Source organism: Ursus arctos, unplaced genomic scaffold, assembly GCF_023065955.2.
Source record: "Ursus arctos isolate Adak ecotype North America unplaced genomic scaffold, UrsArc2.0 scaffold_25, whole genome shotgun sequence".
In the NCBI taxonomy this organism is placed as follows: domain Eukaryota; kingdom Metazoa; phylum Chordata; class Mammalia; order Carnivora; family Ursidae; genus Ursus; species Ursus arctos.
In genome coordinates, this window is record NW_026622930.1 from 780897 (window position 1) to 792235 (window position 11339).

The 11339-nt window shown below is 62.4% G+C and overlaps 1 gene segment (V, D, J or C); it reads left to right on the forward strand.

The window, feature by feature from the left end:
- The window catches only part of LOC130544844 (Ig alpha-1 chain C region-like), a 137909-nt gene extending 126816 nt beyond the window's left edge, over positions 1 to 11093 (forward strand). The window contains 3 exon segments of the C gene segment in view: positions 9651 to 9956; positions 10147 to 10497; positions 10651 to 11093. Coding sequence covers positions 9651 to 9956; positions 10147 to 10497; positions 10651 to 11045 — 1052 coding nt within the window.
- Positions 11094 to 11339: the final 246 nt, after the last annotated feature.

Consider the following 11339-nt stretch of genomic DNA (forward strand, 5'->3'; position numbering starts at 1 on the left):
TAAGACTGAGTGGGGACGGGGCTGGGGGACGGGCCGGGGGCCACGGGCCGTGCAGGGACAGCAGAGCCGCTGGGCGGTCTGGGCCAGGGCTGCGGGTGGGGACCCACAGAGAGCGGGTCCCTGCCACACCTGCAGCCCCGCGGGGCATCGGACCCCGGCCACCAGGGCCGGATGCAGAGCGGGTGGGTTGGGCGGCTGGACTGGCCGGCCTGCCACTGCAGCCACCAGCAGGACGGCGGAGGCCAGGGCGTCATGATGCTCTCCTCTCCTCGGGGTGGGGGGCCAGGCCTGCCGTCCCCACCAGCCCGTGCGGAGGCTGCGCCGGGGCCGGCTGACCGGCCCGTGCCCGCAGAGTTGGAGCTCCAGGAGCTCTGTGCGGATGCCTCCGAGAGCACGGAGCTGGACGAGCTGTGGGCCAGCCTGCTGGTCTTCGTCATCCTCTTCCTGGTCAGCGTCAGCTATGGAGCCACCGCCAGCCTGTTCAAGGTGGGAGCCTGGAGGCCCGCGGCCAGGGCAGGGCAGGCCCGGAGGGAGGGAGCGCGCCCGAAGGAGCCGTCCTCACGCGCGTGCCCTGCCCCCAGGTGAGGTGGGTCCTGGCCACCGTCCTGCAGGAGAAGCCCCATGCCAGCCGAGACTACGCCAACGTCGTGCGGCCCGCAGACTAGGTCCGGGCACAGAGCAACGAGGCCCTGCTTTCCCCTCCCCGTGTCGCAGGCGGTCTGCTTGCCCGCCGTGGGAGGCGAGGCCACAGCCAACACACGCTGACCAGCACGCAGACACGCAGACGGCTCCAGCTCAGCTCCAAGGCCCCAGGCCCCACGGGCACCTGCCAATCACAGCCCCGACCCCAGCCCGCTCTGGGACAAGCCCCTCCCACGCAGCGACCTGAGCTGGGCACGGGTGCTGGCCCCTGGGCTCTCCCTGGTCCTGGGGGTCAGGGCTACTTCTGCTCTCACGGAACAGTCCCCAGAGCACAGGGAGGGGGAAGCCCATGGCCCGCCCACCACTCAGAGTCCAGAGCCAAACCGGGACTCACAGTCCAAGTCCAGTGCGGGACCTCGGCTCCCACACTGGCTCCCACCTCCACGGCACCGGGTCCAAGTGCCCTGCCCCTGCCCAGCCCCGGGCCCCTGCCCAGCCCTCCTGCCGGCCACTGGCAGCTCCCACCCTGCACAATGCCAAGACAGAGAAGAGCTGCTGGGGAGAAGCCACGGGACGGCTCGGGGCTGTGGCCAGGACTCCTGGGGTGGGAGGAGGGGTCTCCCAGCAGAAGGAGCTTCCCAGGGGTCCCGCCTCAGCCAGCAGCGCCCAACCCCATCCACCCTGGCCTCCCCTCTCGCTCCGAGCTTGGCAGCCCTGTTGCCTTCCTTTTGAGTCCCTCAGTAAAGTTCCTTTTTACAAATCCCATGCGCCCGAGCACGCTTTGGGAGAGGTATCCACCGACCTGGGGGGCTGGGGGGCGGGCCCCCCCAACGATGTGGACAAGCGTCCAGAGGGAAGGGAGCAGAAGGCCCAGGTGGCCAGCCGGCTGCTCCCTGCGACTGTCCCTTTGACACCCCCAGAGGCACCCAGCTCAGTCCCTTGCACCTGCTCTCCTGGTCTCCAGCCAAGACTCACCACCCTTTCCCACACCGACATGAAAGGCACGGTCTCCCCTGGACACACCCAAAGCAGCTACTTCCGTGGTCAGCGCAGGAGGCCATAGGAACACAGCTGCACAAGCACCAAGCCCAGAGCCACCATGGGCCTCCAGGGACCGCTGGTCGTCCCCCCAGCTGTCCACCCCCTGAGCACACACACACAGACCAAGCCTGGGCCCCCATCCCGCCAGCCAGCCTGGAGGTCCCCATGAGCTGAGCGAGACACGAAGCAAGAGCTGTCGGGGGCTGGCCACCGCCGTCCTCAAGAAGAGGCCTGAAGAGCCCGGAACGCAGGAGCCAAGGTGCGGGACAGATGGCCAGCTGGCCAGGCAGTGTTGGGCTTGAGGCTGCGCCCCTCTCAGAAGAAAGAGGTGGTTTCCCGGCCTGGAGACCCCGTCCCACTAGGGTCTCTGCAAAGTCCACTGGAAACGGGGAGACTATGTGAACACACGTGATGAGAGGCAGGATTCCCTCATCTACCAAGAGTGCTCAGGACCCAAGACAAGGAAAGACGTGAGCAGCCCGGGGCGCCCTCTGGGCCCTGTCTGGGGCGCGTGAACTGTAGGTACCACGGCTCAGGGCCCGTGGCCACACGTCCAGCGCACAAATCCCCAGTCCTCTGGACGGGAGATTCCACACGTGGGGACGGCCCTCTGGAGACAGGCTCCATCCCTGACGCTTGTCACACAGACTCAGAGGCGGACTCGGTCCCGGACCAGGGAGGGAAGTGAGCGAGGCTAGCGTGCAGGCTGACGGGGGTCGGACCTTGGCCGCTGGCCTCCCGCCCGGGGCACAACTCCCAGGACCCGGCAGCTCCGAGGCTCATTCCCAGACCTGGAGGGTTTGGTCTAAATAGAACATCAGGGAAGCAGGGGTGCGGGCTGAAAACAGGACGAGGCCACGGCACGGCCCCACCCGGCACTCATGCAGGGACACACGCCGTCTCAGGAAACCCACCCCCACACTGATCAAATAAAGGAGATTTTCAGCTTTAAGGCCATTCTGGAGCACCCAGCCAGGCTCTACTCTAACTGGGACCAGAGTCACAGGGATGTGACCAGACCTCAGAGCAGGGGCTCCATCTCTGCCCCCAGCACACTCTGCATGTCAGCTTTGGCTGTGGACAACCTGCAGGAAACATCCAGATAAGTCCTCACAACGTCGGAGCCATGCAGCCTCGCACAGACGCAACAAGAGATGATCTGGAGCTTTCTGGAATGTCCTTGGTCACGAAGATCTGTACCTCCGATGGGAGAAACCCTGCCCTAAATGCTGCTGCCAGGGCCAGCGCGGGTCCCAGGGCTGTCCTCACTGGGCCTCCAGGAAAATGCTTCTCCTTCTCCCTTACAGTTTTTAAAAGGGGGTGCATGCTAGAACATGCCCTGTATTCTCCCCACGGGGTCTAGGGCCCATGAGAGCACAGCAAGGGGGGAGGAAAGTACCACGGACCTGGAACCTGGATAACGCCCAAAACTACACATAGATAGATAGAGAGATAGCTAGATGGAGAGAGATGGTTAGATGGATGGACTGATGGATGGTTGGATAGACAGATGATAGATAGATACAAATAGAAGATAGATAATACGTGGATGGATGGAGAGATGATAGATAGATTATAGATAGATAGATAGATAGATAGATAGATAGATAGATAGATGATAGATAGATGATAGAAGTATAGATAGATGGATGGATGGATGGACAGATGATAGATACGTAGCTAAATGGATAGATAGATACATGTATATAGATAGATGATAGATAGATGATGATGATAGATATATGATTGATAGAAAGATGATAGATAGATACAAATAGAAGATAGATAATACGTGGATGGATTGAGAGATGATAAATAGATGATAGATAGATAGATAGATAGATAGATAGATAGATAGATGATAGATAGATGATAGATAGATAGATGATAGATAGATGATAGATAGATAGATAGATAGATAGATAGATAGATAGATAGATGATAGATAGATGATAGATAGATGATAGATAGATGATAGAAATAATGCAATTTTAAGGGAGTTTTGTTCATTTGGAGCTGACAAGACCCACACCTACCAGCAAGGTTCTCCGAACTCAGGCCTGGGTGCCTTCCTCCCATCTCCTGGACTGACGGTCCCCCAAGGGCAGAGCTGAGTGTCTTCCTTCTTCGACTGGTGCCCCAGGTCAGGAGACCTGGCCCGTGGACCCCAGCACAAGGAAAACAAGGGCTCCCTCACACCGGCCCTGAGAGCCAGAGGCCGTTGCACATGGCAGAATGCATCTCCCACAAGCCTGGGAGGCCAGTGTGTCTGTCACCGGTCAGGAGGGCCAGCGGGGTCCTGGCACAAGGGGAACACAGCCTGAGAGCAGGCCGCAGGGTGGACACTGCCAGGGATGCTGCCTTCACGGTCCCTCCCAGCAGGAAGGGGCTCCCTCCTCAGGGTCCCACAGACCCACTTGCTTTCCTTCTGTTATGAACCCAGCACAGTGGGCTCAATGCTGACCCCAAAAGCTATGTCCACTGCCTCATCCCTGCAACCTGTGAATGCGACCTCCTTTGCAAAAGGGTGTTTGCCGATGTGATTGACGTTAAGGACCTTCAGGTGAGATGGTCCAGCCCCTAAATCTGATGGTAGGTGTCCTTACCAGAGGCTGGGGAGGAGAGACACAGACAGAGGAGAAGCCCCATGAAGATGGAGACACGGGAGGGAAGAGTGGGTACAGAAGCCCAGAGGTGACCCTGACCCGTGGAAGGTGCTGGGTCACGTTGGGCACAGACCCTGACCCGTGGAAGGTGCTGGGTCACACCGGGCACGGACCCTGACCCATGGAAGGCACTGGGTCACGCTGGGCACGGACCCTGACCCGTGGAAGGTGCTGGGTCAATCTTAGAAGAATGCACGTCAGACCTCTTTCCTGAGTTCCAGCTGTTTCCACTCGTTGCCGCAGGCAGGTGGGCGATACGATGACGTCATATCTCAGCCCAAACGACACCTCGTCTGCCCTGTGTTCCAGGCTTCGTGTGCCCATGACGCATGGGAGTGTCTGGGCTGAGGAGCAGTGAGGCTGAGGGAGAAGGCGGCCCACCACGTCTGCCCAACCACTGGGTGCTGCCCAAGCTGATTCTCATTCCTCCTGGTCCCTGGGGCGGTGACTGCTTTGGGGGTCCTGAGTGTTTTGGAGCCTCAGAGGGTGCAGAGCCCAGGGACTCACAGGCGGGCTGCAAGGCCGAGCTCCAGGGGCAGTCACCTGCAACACAGACAGGTGTTCACAAGGGTGTGCGGGGGTGTCCCTCACGGTGATGCTGCGGGGATCCCAGGTTTATAATAGTACCCCAGAGTTCCCTTGAGCCAGGCCACAGGGTGTCTGCACCCCCCTGGGCTCCCTTCCCTGCATCCGTCTCCTCCTCTCCCATGACCAGGCCGCCCGAGTCCACAGGGAAGAAGCATGCTTGGCAGAGACCTCCATTCACCCTGAAGCTTGTCGCCACTCCCCTGGTGGTGTCCTTCCTGGGGGCAGACCATCGGCTCCCGGGCGTGCTTGAAGAAGTGAAGGATCAAATGGGCACAGACACCAGCTGGACCCACGCTGCCCCTGGGAGGGCAAGGCAGGGTCCGGGGGACAGTCAACATGGTGCGGCTCGGGCACTGGCGGGAGAGCCCTGGGCTAGAAGCATGGGGCACGGGGGGCCCCTCAGCTGCCCCGCCCCCCTGGGCTCCAGGCTCCCAGACACCGGTACTGCCCCCCACCCACCCCAGCTGCCGGAGAGCTGGCCGAGGAAGGGGAGCCACTGGTGACGGCCAGACTGGAGCGGTTCCTCACCCTCACATCCTCACCTGTGGCCATAAGGTCCACTGAGGCCTGCTGGCTCGCCAGGGGGTCACTCTGGGTAAACCGTGTCCCTCCAGGCCCCACCCCTGCCAGCCGCCTCTCCATCCCCTCCTCCTAGAGCGTCTCTACCCCAGTGTCCCTGAGCCCCTCGCAGTGTCCGCTTCAGCCTCTGCTTCCTTGCCTCTCGTCCCCAGCCGGTCGCATGGAGCCATGACCTCCACCGGGGCACCCGCCTTGAACCCACATGGCCTCAGACCAGAGCCAGGCTCCCGGGGGTCGCACAGGCCAGGCCACATACACCTGGCCCCGCCACAGCCAGACCACAGACCAGACATGACGTGGAGGCGAGCAGCCACCACTGGTGGGACAGGAAGTGGGCGAGTGACCCCATCTGTGGGCCAGACGCAGTCATGCAAACCCTCCCAGCCCACCCCTCACAGCCTCAGCCGGCCTACAGCAGCAAATACCCCAGAGCAGGGCGGGGGGCTGCTGAGACCACACAGCCAGCATGCGGCCTACAGGAGGCCGTGGTCTCCATCCTCACGCCAATCCTCTGGGGAGGCAGGCCGGTGGACGTGCAGCACTGGGCCACCAGGCAAAGGGAGGCAGGCCTGGCCTCTCAGAGGTAATGGACCCCCGGGCAGTCTCGAGCAGGTGGGTCCCAATGTGGTTCAGACCTTATCTCCTCAGTCAGACCATCTTGAACCCTGCTGGGCCCAAGAGGATGGAGAACAGGCACCACGTCAGAGCCGAGGAAGGAAGGAAGATTCGCTGGGAGGCCATAGACATCACAGAACAGAAAACTAGAATGAGCACAATTACGGCTACTGTGGGCTATGCTAGACTGGGCTGAGCTGGGCTGAGCTGGGCTAGACTGGGCTGAGCTGGGCTGAGCTGGGCTGAGCTGGGCTGAACTGGGCTGAACTGGGCTGAGCTGGGCTGAATTGGGCTGAGCTGGGCTGAATTGGGCTGGGCTGGGCTGAATTGGGCTGGGCTGGGCTGAGCTGGGCTGAACTGGGCTGAGCTGGGCTGAATTGGGCTGGGCTGGGCTGAGCTGGGCTGAGCTGGGCTGAGCTGGGCTGAACTGGGCTGAGCTGGGCTGAACTGAGCTGAACTGGGCTGAGCTGGGCTGAGCTGGGCTGAGCTGGGCTGAACTGGGCTGAGCTGAGCTGAGCTGGGCTGAGCTGGGCTGAACTGGGCTGAGCTGAGCTGAACTGGGCTGAGCTGAGCTGAGCTGAGCTGAACCGGGCTGAGCTGAGCTGAACTGGGCTGAGCTGAGCTGAGCTGAACTGGGCTGAGCTGGGCTGAACTGGGCTGAGCTGGGCTGAGCTGGGCTGAGCTGGGCTGAGCTGGGCTCAACTGTGCTGAGCTGAGTAGGGCTGAACTGGGCTGGGTTGAACTGGGCTGAGCTGAGCTGAACTGGGCTGAACTGGGCTGAGCTGGGCTGAACTGAGCTGAACTGGGCTGAGCTGGGCTGAACTGGGCTGAGCTGAGCTGAACTGGGCTGAGCTGAGCTGAGCTGAGCTGAACTGGGCTGAGCTGGGCTGAACTGGGCTGAGCTGGGCTGAATTGGGCTGGGCTGGGCTGAGCTGAGCTAAGCTGGGCTGAGCCAGGCTGAACTGAGCTGAACTGAGCTGAACTGGGCTGAGCTGGGCTGAACTGGGCTGAGCTGAGCTGAACTGGGCTGAGCTGAGCTGAGCTGAACCAGGCTGAGCTGAGCTGAACTGGGCTGAGCTGAGCTGAGCTGAACTGGGCTGAGCTGAGCTGAACTGGGCTGGGTTGAACTGGGCTGAGCTGAGCTGAACTGGGCTGGGCTGAACTGGGCTGAGCTGGCTGAACTGGGGAACTAGGCTGAGTTGGGCTGAACTAGGCTGAACTGGACTGGGCTGGGCTGGGCTGAGCTAACCTGGGCTGAGGTGGGCTGAACTGGGGAACTAGGCTGAGCTGGGCTGAACTAGGCTGAACTGGGCTGAGCTGGGCTGAACTAGGCTGAACTGGGCTGAGCTGAGCTGAACTGGGCTGAGCTGAGCTGAACTGGGCTGGGCTGGGCTGAACTAGGCTGAACTGGGCTGAGCTGAGCTGAACTGGGCTGAGCTGAGCTGAGCTGAGCTGAACTGGGCTGAGCTGGGCTGAACTGGGCTGAGCTGAGCTGAACTGGGCTGGGCTGGGCTGAACTAGGCTGAACTGGGCTGAGCTGAGCTGAACTGGGCTGAGCTGAGCTGAGCTGAGCTGAACTGGGCTGAGCTGGGCTGAACTGGGCTGAGCTGAGCTGAACTGGGCTGGGCTGAGCTGAGCTGAACTGGGCTGAGCTGAGCTGAACTGGGCTGAGCTGGGCTGAGCTGAGCTGGGCTGAGCTGAGCTGAACTGGGCTGAGCTGGGCTGAACTGGGCTGAGCTGGGCTGAGCTGGGCTCAACTGTGCTGAGCTGAGTAGGGCTGAACTGGGCTGGGCTGAACTGGGCTGAGCTCAGCTGAACTGGACTGAACTAGACTAGCTGGGCTGAACTGGGCTGAGCTGGGCTGAGCTGGGCAGTGCTGAGCTGGGGACTGGGGTGAGCTGACTGGCCTGAGCTAGGCTGAAACGAGCTGAGCTGGGGTGAACTGGGCTGGGCTGGGCTGGGCTGGGCTGAGCTAACCTGAGCTGAGCTGAGCTGGGCTGAACTGGGGAACTAGGCTGAGCTGGACTGAACTAGGCTGAACTGGGCTGAGCTGGGCTGAACTAGGCTGAACTGGGCTGAGCTGGGCTGAACTAGGCTGAACTGGGCTGAGCTGAGTAGGGCTGAACTGGGCTGGGTTGAACTGGGCTGAACTCCGCTGAACTGGACTGAACTGGGCTGAGCTGGGCTGGGCTGGGCTGGGCTGAGCTAACCTGGGCTGAGCTGGGCTGAACTGGGGAACTAGGCTGAGCTGGGCTGAACTAGGCTGAACTGGGCTGAGCTGGGCTGAACTGGGCTGAGCTGGGCTGAGCTGGGCAGGGCTGAGCTGGGGACTGGGGTGAGCTGACTGGCCTGAGCTAGGCTGAAACGAGCTGAGCTGGGGTGAACTGGGCTGGGCTGGGCTGGACTGGGCTGAATTGGGCTCAGGTGGGCTGGGCTGGGGTGGGCGGCTGGGGTGAGCTGACTGGCCTGAGCTGGGCTGAAACGGGCTGAGCTGGGGTGAACTGGGCTGGGCTGGGCTGGGCTGAACTGGGCTGAATTGGGCTCAGGTGGGCTGGGCTGGGCTGGGCTGGGCTGGGCAGCTAGGCTGAAATGGTCTGAGCTGGGCTTGGCTGGGCTGGGCTGTAGTGGGCTAGTGACCGAGGTGAATGGGAAGGGCAGGTTGGGTTTGTGACCCACCCCCGAGATCGAGTCTCCAGCCAGGCTATTCCCTGTGTTCTAAGGGGTGCATGGGGGCATGCTACTTAGGCTGTACCCATGATGCTGTCTCTCCCCTCCCCTGTGCCCTGAAGGGAATTGGTCCTGTACACGTAGGTAGACGACACACTGTGTTTCTGGCTTTTCCATCAGGGACATCCTCTAACCGAGCTGGAATTGGGCCTCTGACCTCCAAAACCTCGTAGACCAGAGGTCAACTGTCGCTAACAGGGAAGCTGGGGGTGGGATTAGTGAGGGGTGAGTGGTTCAACCGGGAGCCTGACTGGGAAGTGGCAAGGGGGTCCCAGGAGGAGCGGGCTCTCTCCTCCCCTGTGCCACCCCCTGCACAGCCCAAGAGGCCGAGGCGCAGGCTCGCTTCAAGCTCTGTCCTGGCCTGTGCCCTCCCTCAGGGCCCACCTCTCATGAGCCCCAAAGCCCAGCAGAAAGTGTGTCTGTGCCCGCTGCACATGGGAAACTGAGGCCCCAGCAGCTCCTGCAGACTCAGCCAGTGCGTGGGAGGGCCACGTGCGCCCGGATCCTGTGTGGGAGTGGCTTGTGCCCGAGGCCTTCCCCGAGGAGCCTGTCCAGGTGGTCGTGCGAGAACCCTGAGGACCACGTTCAGAAACAGCACAGCTGGACTCAGGCATCTGGTTCTGACCCCAGCTTGGCACGTGAGCTGCGTGACCTTGGGGCACTCACTGGCCATCTCTGTGCAAGTCTCCTCCAGTGCACAGAAGAAACCAGCTCCGTGCCAGGCTTGTGAGGCTGCGTCAGGGGTCCGGGCCGCACTCGGGCCCCGGCCTCACAGAGCGTCCTGTGTTGCAGAGCCCAAAACCAGCCCCAGTGTCTTTCCGCTGGGCCTCTGCAGCGCTGCCGCAGCCGAGTACGTGGTCATCGCCTGCCTGGTGCAGGGGTTCTTCCCGCCGGAGCCCGTGAGCGTGACCTGGAGCCCCAGCAACGAGAATGCAACCGTCAGGAACTTCCCTCCCGTGAAGGCCGAGGCGGGGGCCTCGTACACCATGAGCAGCCAGCTGACCCTGCCGGCCAACCAGTGCCCTGACGACTCGGTCCTGAAGTGCCAAGTGCAGCACTCTTCCAACACCCTCCCACCTGTGTCTGTGCCCTGCAAAGGTCAGAGGGCAGGCTGGGGAGGGCGGCAGGGCCACCACCTTCTCTCTCTGACCGGCCACCTGGGACCGTCCCTGAGGGCGCTCCACTGGGACGAGGGTGGGCTGCCGAGATGGGGCCCCCAGGAAGGAGCTGCGGGTCGGAGGGCAGGCGGGCAGAGGGCCCCACTGATCTGCTCCAATCTCTCTCTCAGTTCCAGATCCGTGTCCGGTTGTTCCCCCCTGTAAGTGTCCCTCGTGCGACCAGCCCCGCCTGTCACTACGCCAGCCCGCACTCGAGGATCTGCTTCTGGGCTCCAACGCCAGCCTCACGTGCACACTGAGTGGCCTGAAAGACCCCACGGGAGCCTCCTTCACCTGGAAGCCCTCAGGCGGGAAGGACGCCATCCAGAGGAGCCCTGAGCAAGACTCCTGCGGCTGCTACAGCGTAACCAGTGTGCTGCCGGGCTGTGCGGAGCAGTGGAACCGTGGGGACACCTTCTCCTGCGCGGCCACCCACCCTGAGTCCAAGAGCTCATTAACCGCCACCATCAAGAAACCCACAGGTGAGCACAGACCCTGCCCGGAGCCACAAGTTTCTGAGGCGGCTCCTGAGGCCGCCTCCTCCCTCTCCCCCTGGGCTTGGGGGCTCCCACCCACAGCTCACAAAGGGAAACTGAGGCCCCGCCCAGATCCCTGACAGGCTCTCTGCCCTCCAGGAAACACCTTCCGGCCCCAGGTCCACCTGCTCCCGCCGCCGTCGGAGGAGCTGGCCCTCAACGAGCTGGTGTCCCTGACGTGCCTTGTGAGGGGCTTCAGCCCCGAGGACGTGCTGATCCGCTGGCTGCAGGGCACCCAGGAGCTGCCCCCAGAGAAGTACGTGACCTGGAAGCCCCTGAAGGAGCCCGGCCAGAGCGTCCCCACCTTCTCCGTGACCAGCGTGCTGCGGGTAGACGCCGAGGCCTGGAAGCAGGGAGACAAGTTCTCCTGCATGGTGGGCCATGAGGCCCTGTCCCTGTCCTTCACCCAGAAGACCATCGACCGCCTGGCGGGTAAACCCACCCACGTCAATGTGTCTGTGGTCATGGCAGAGGTGGACGGCGTCTGCTACTGAAACGCCCGCCCGCCCCTCCCTGAATAAACTCCATGTTCGCCCGGAGCAGCCCCGTGCTTCCATGAGGCCACTGTCTGTCCATACTCGGGGTCTGTGGCACACTGAGGCGGGGGGGGCCCGAGGAGGAAAGGGCATCTGCTTCCCCGACCCTTTTGGGCCTCACTCGCCTGGCCCAGCCTTCACACCGTGGGCTCGTGTGCGTGTGAGTGTGTGAGCATTAGTGTGAGCGCGTGGTCCATGGCAGGCAAGCCGCGAGCAAACTCTGGGATTGACCATCAGCGAGGGGCACAGCAG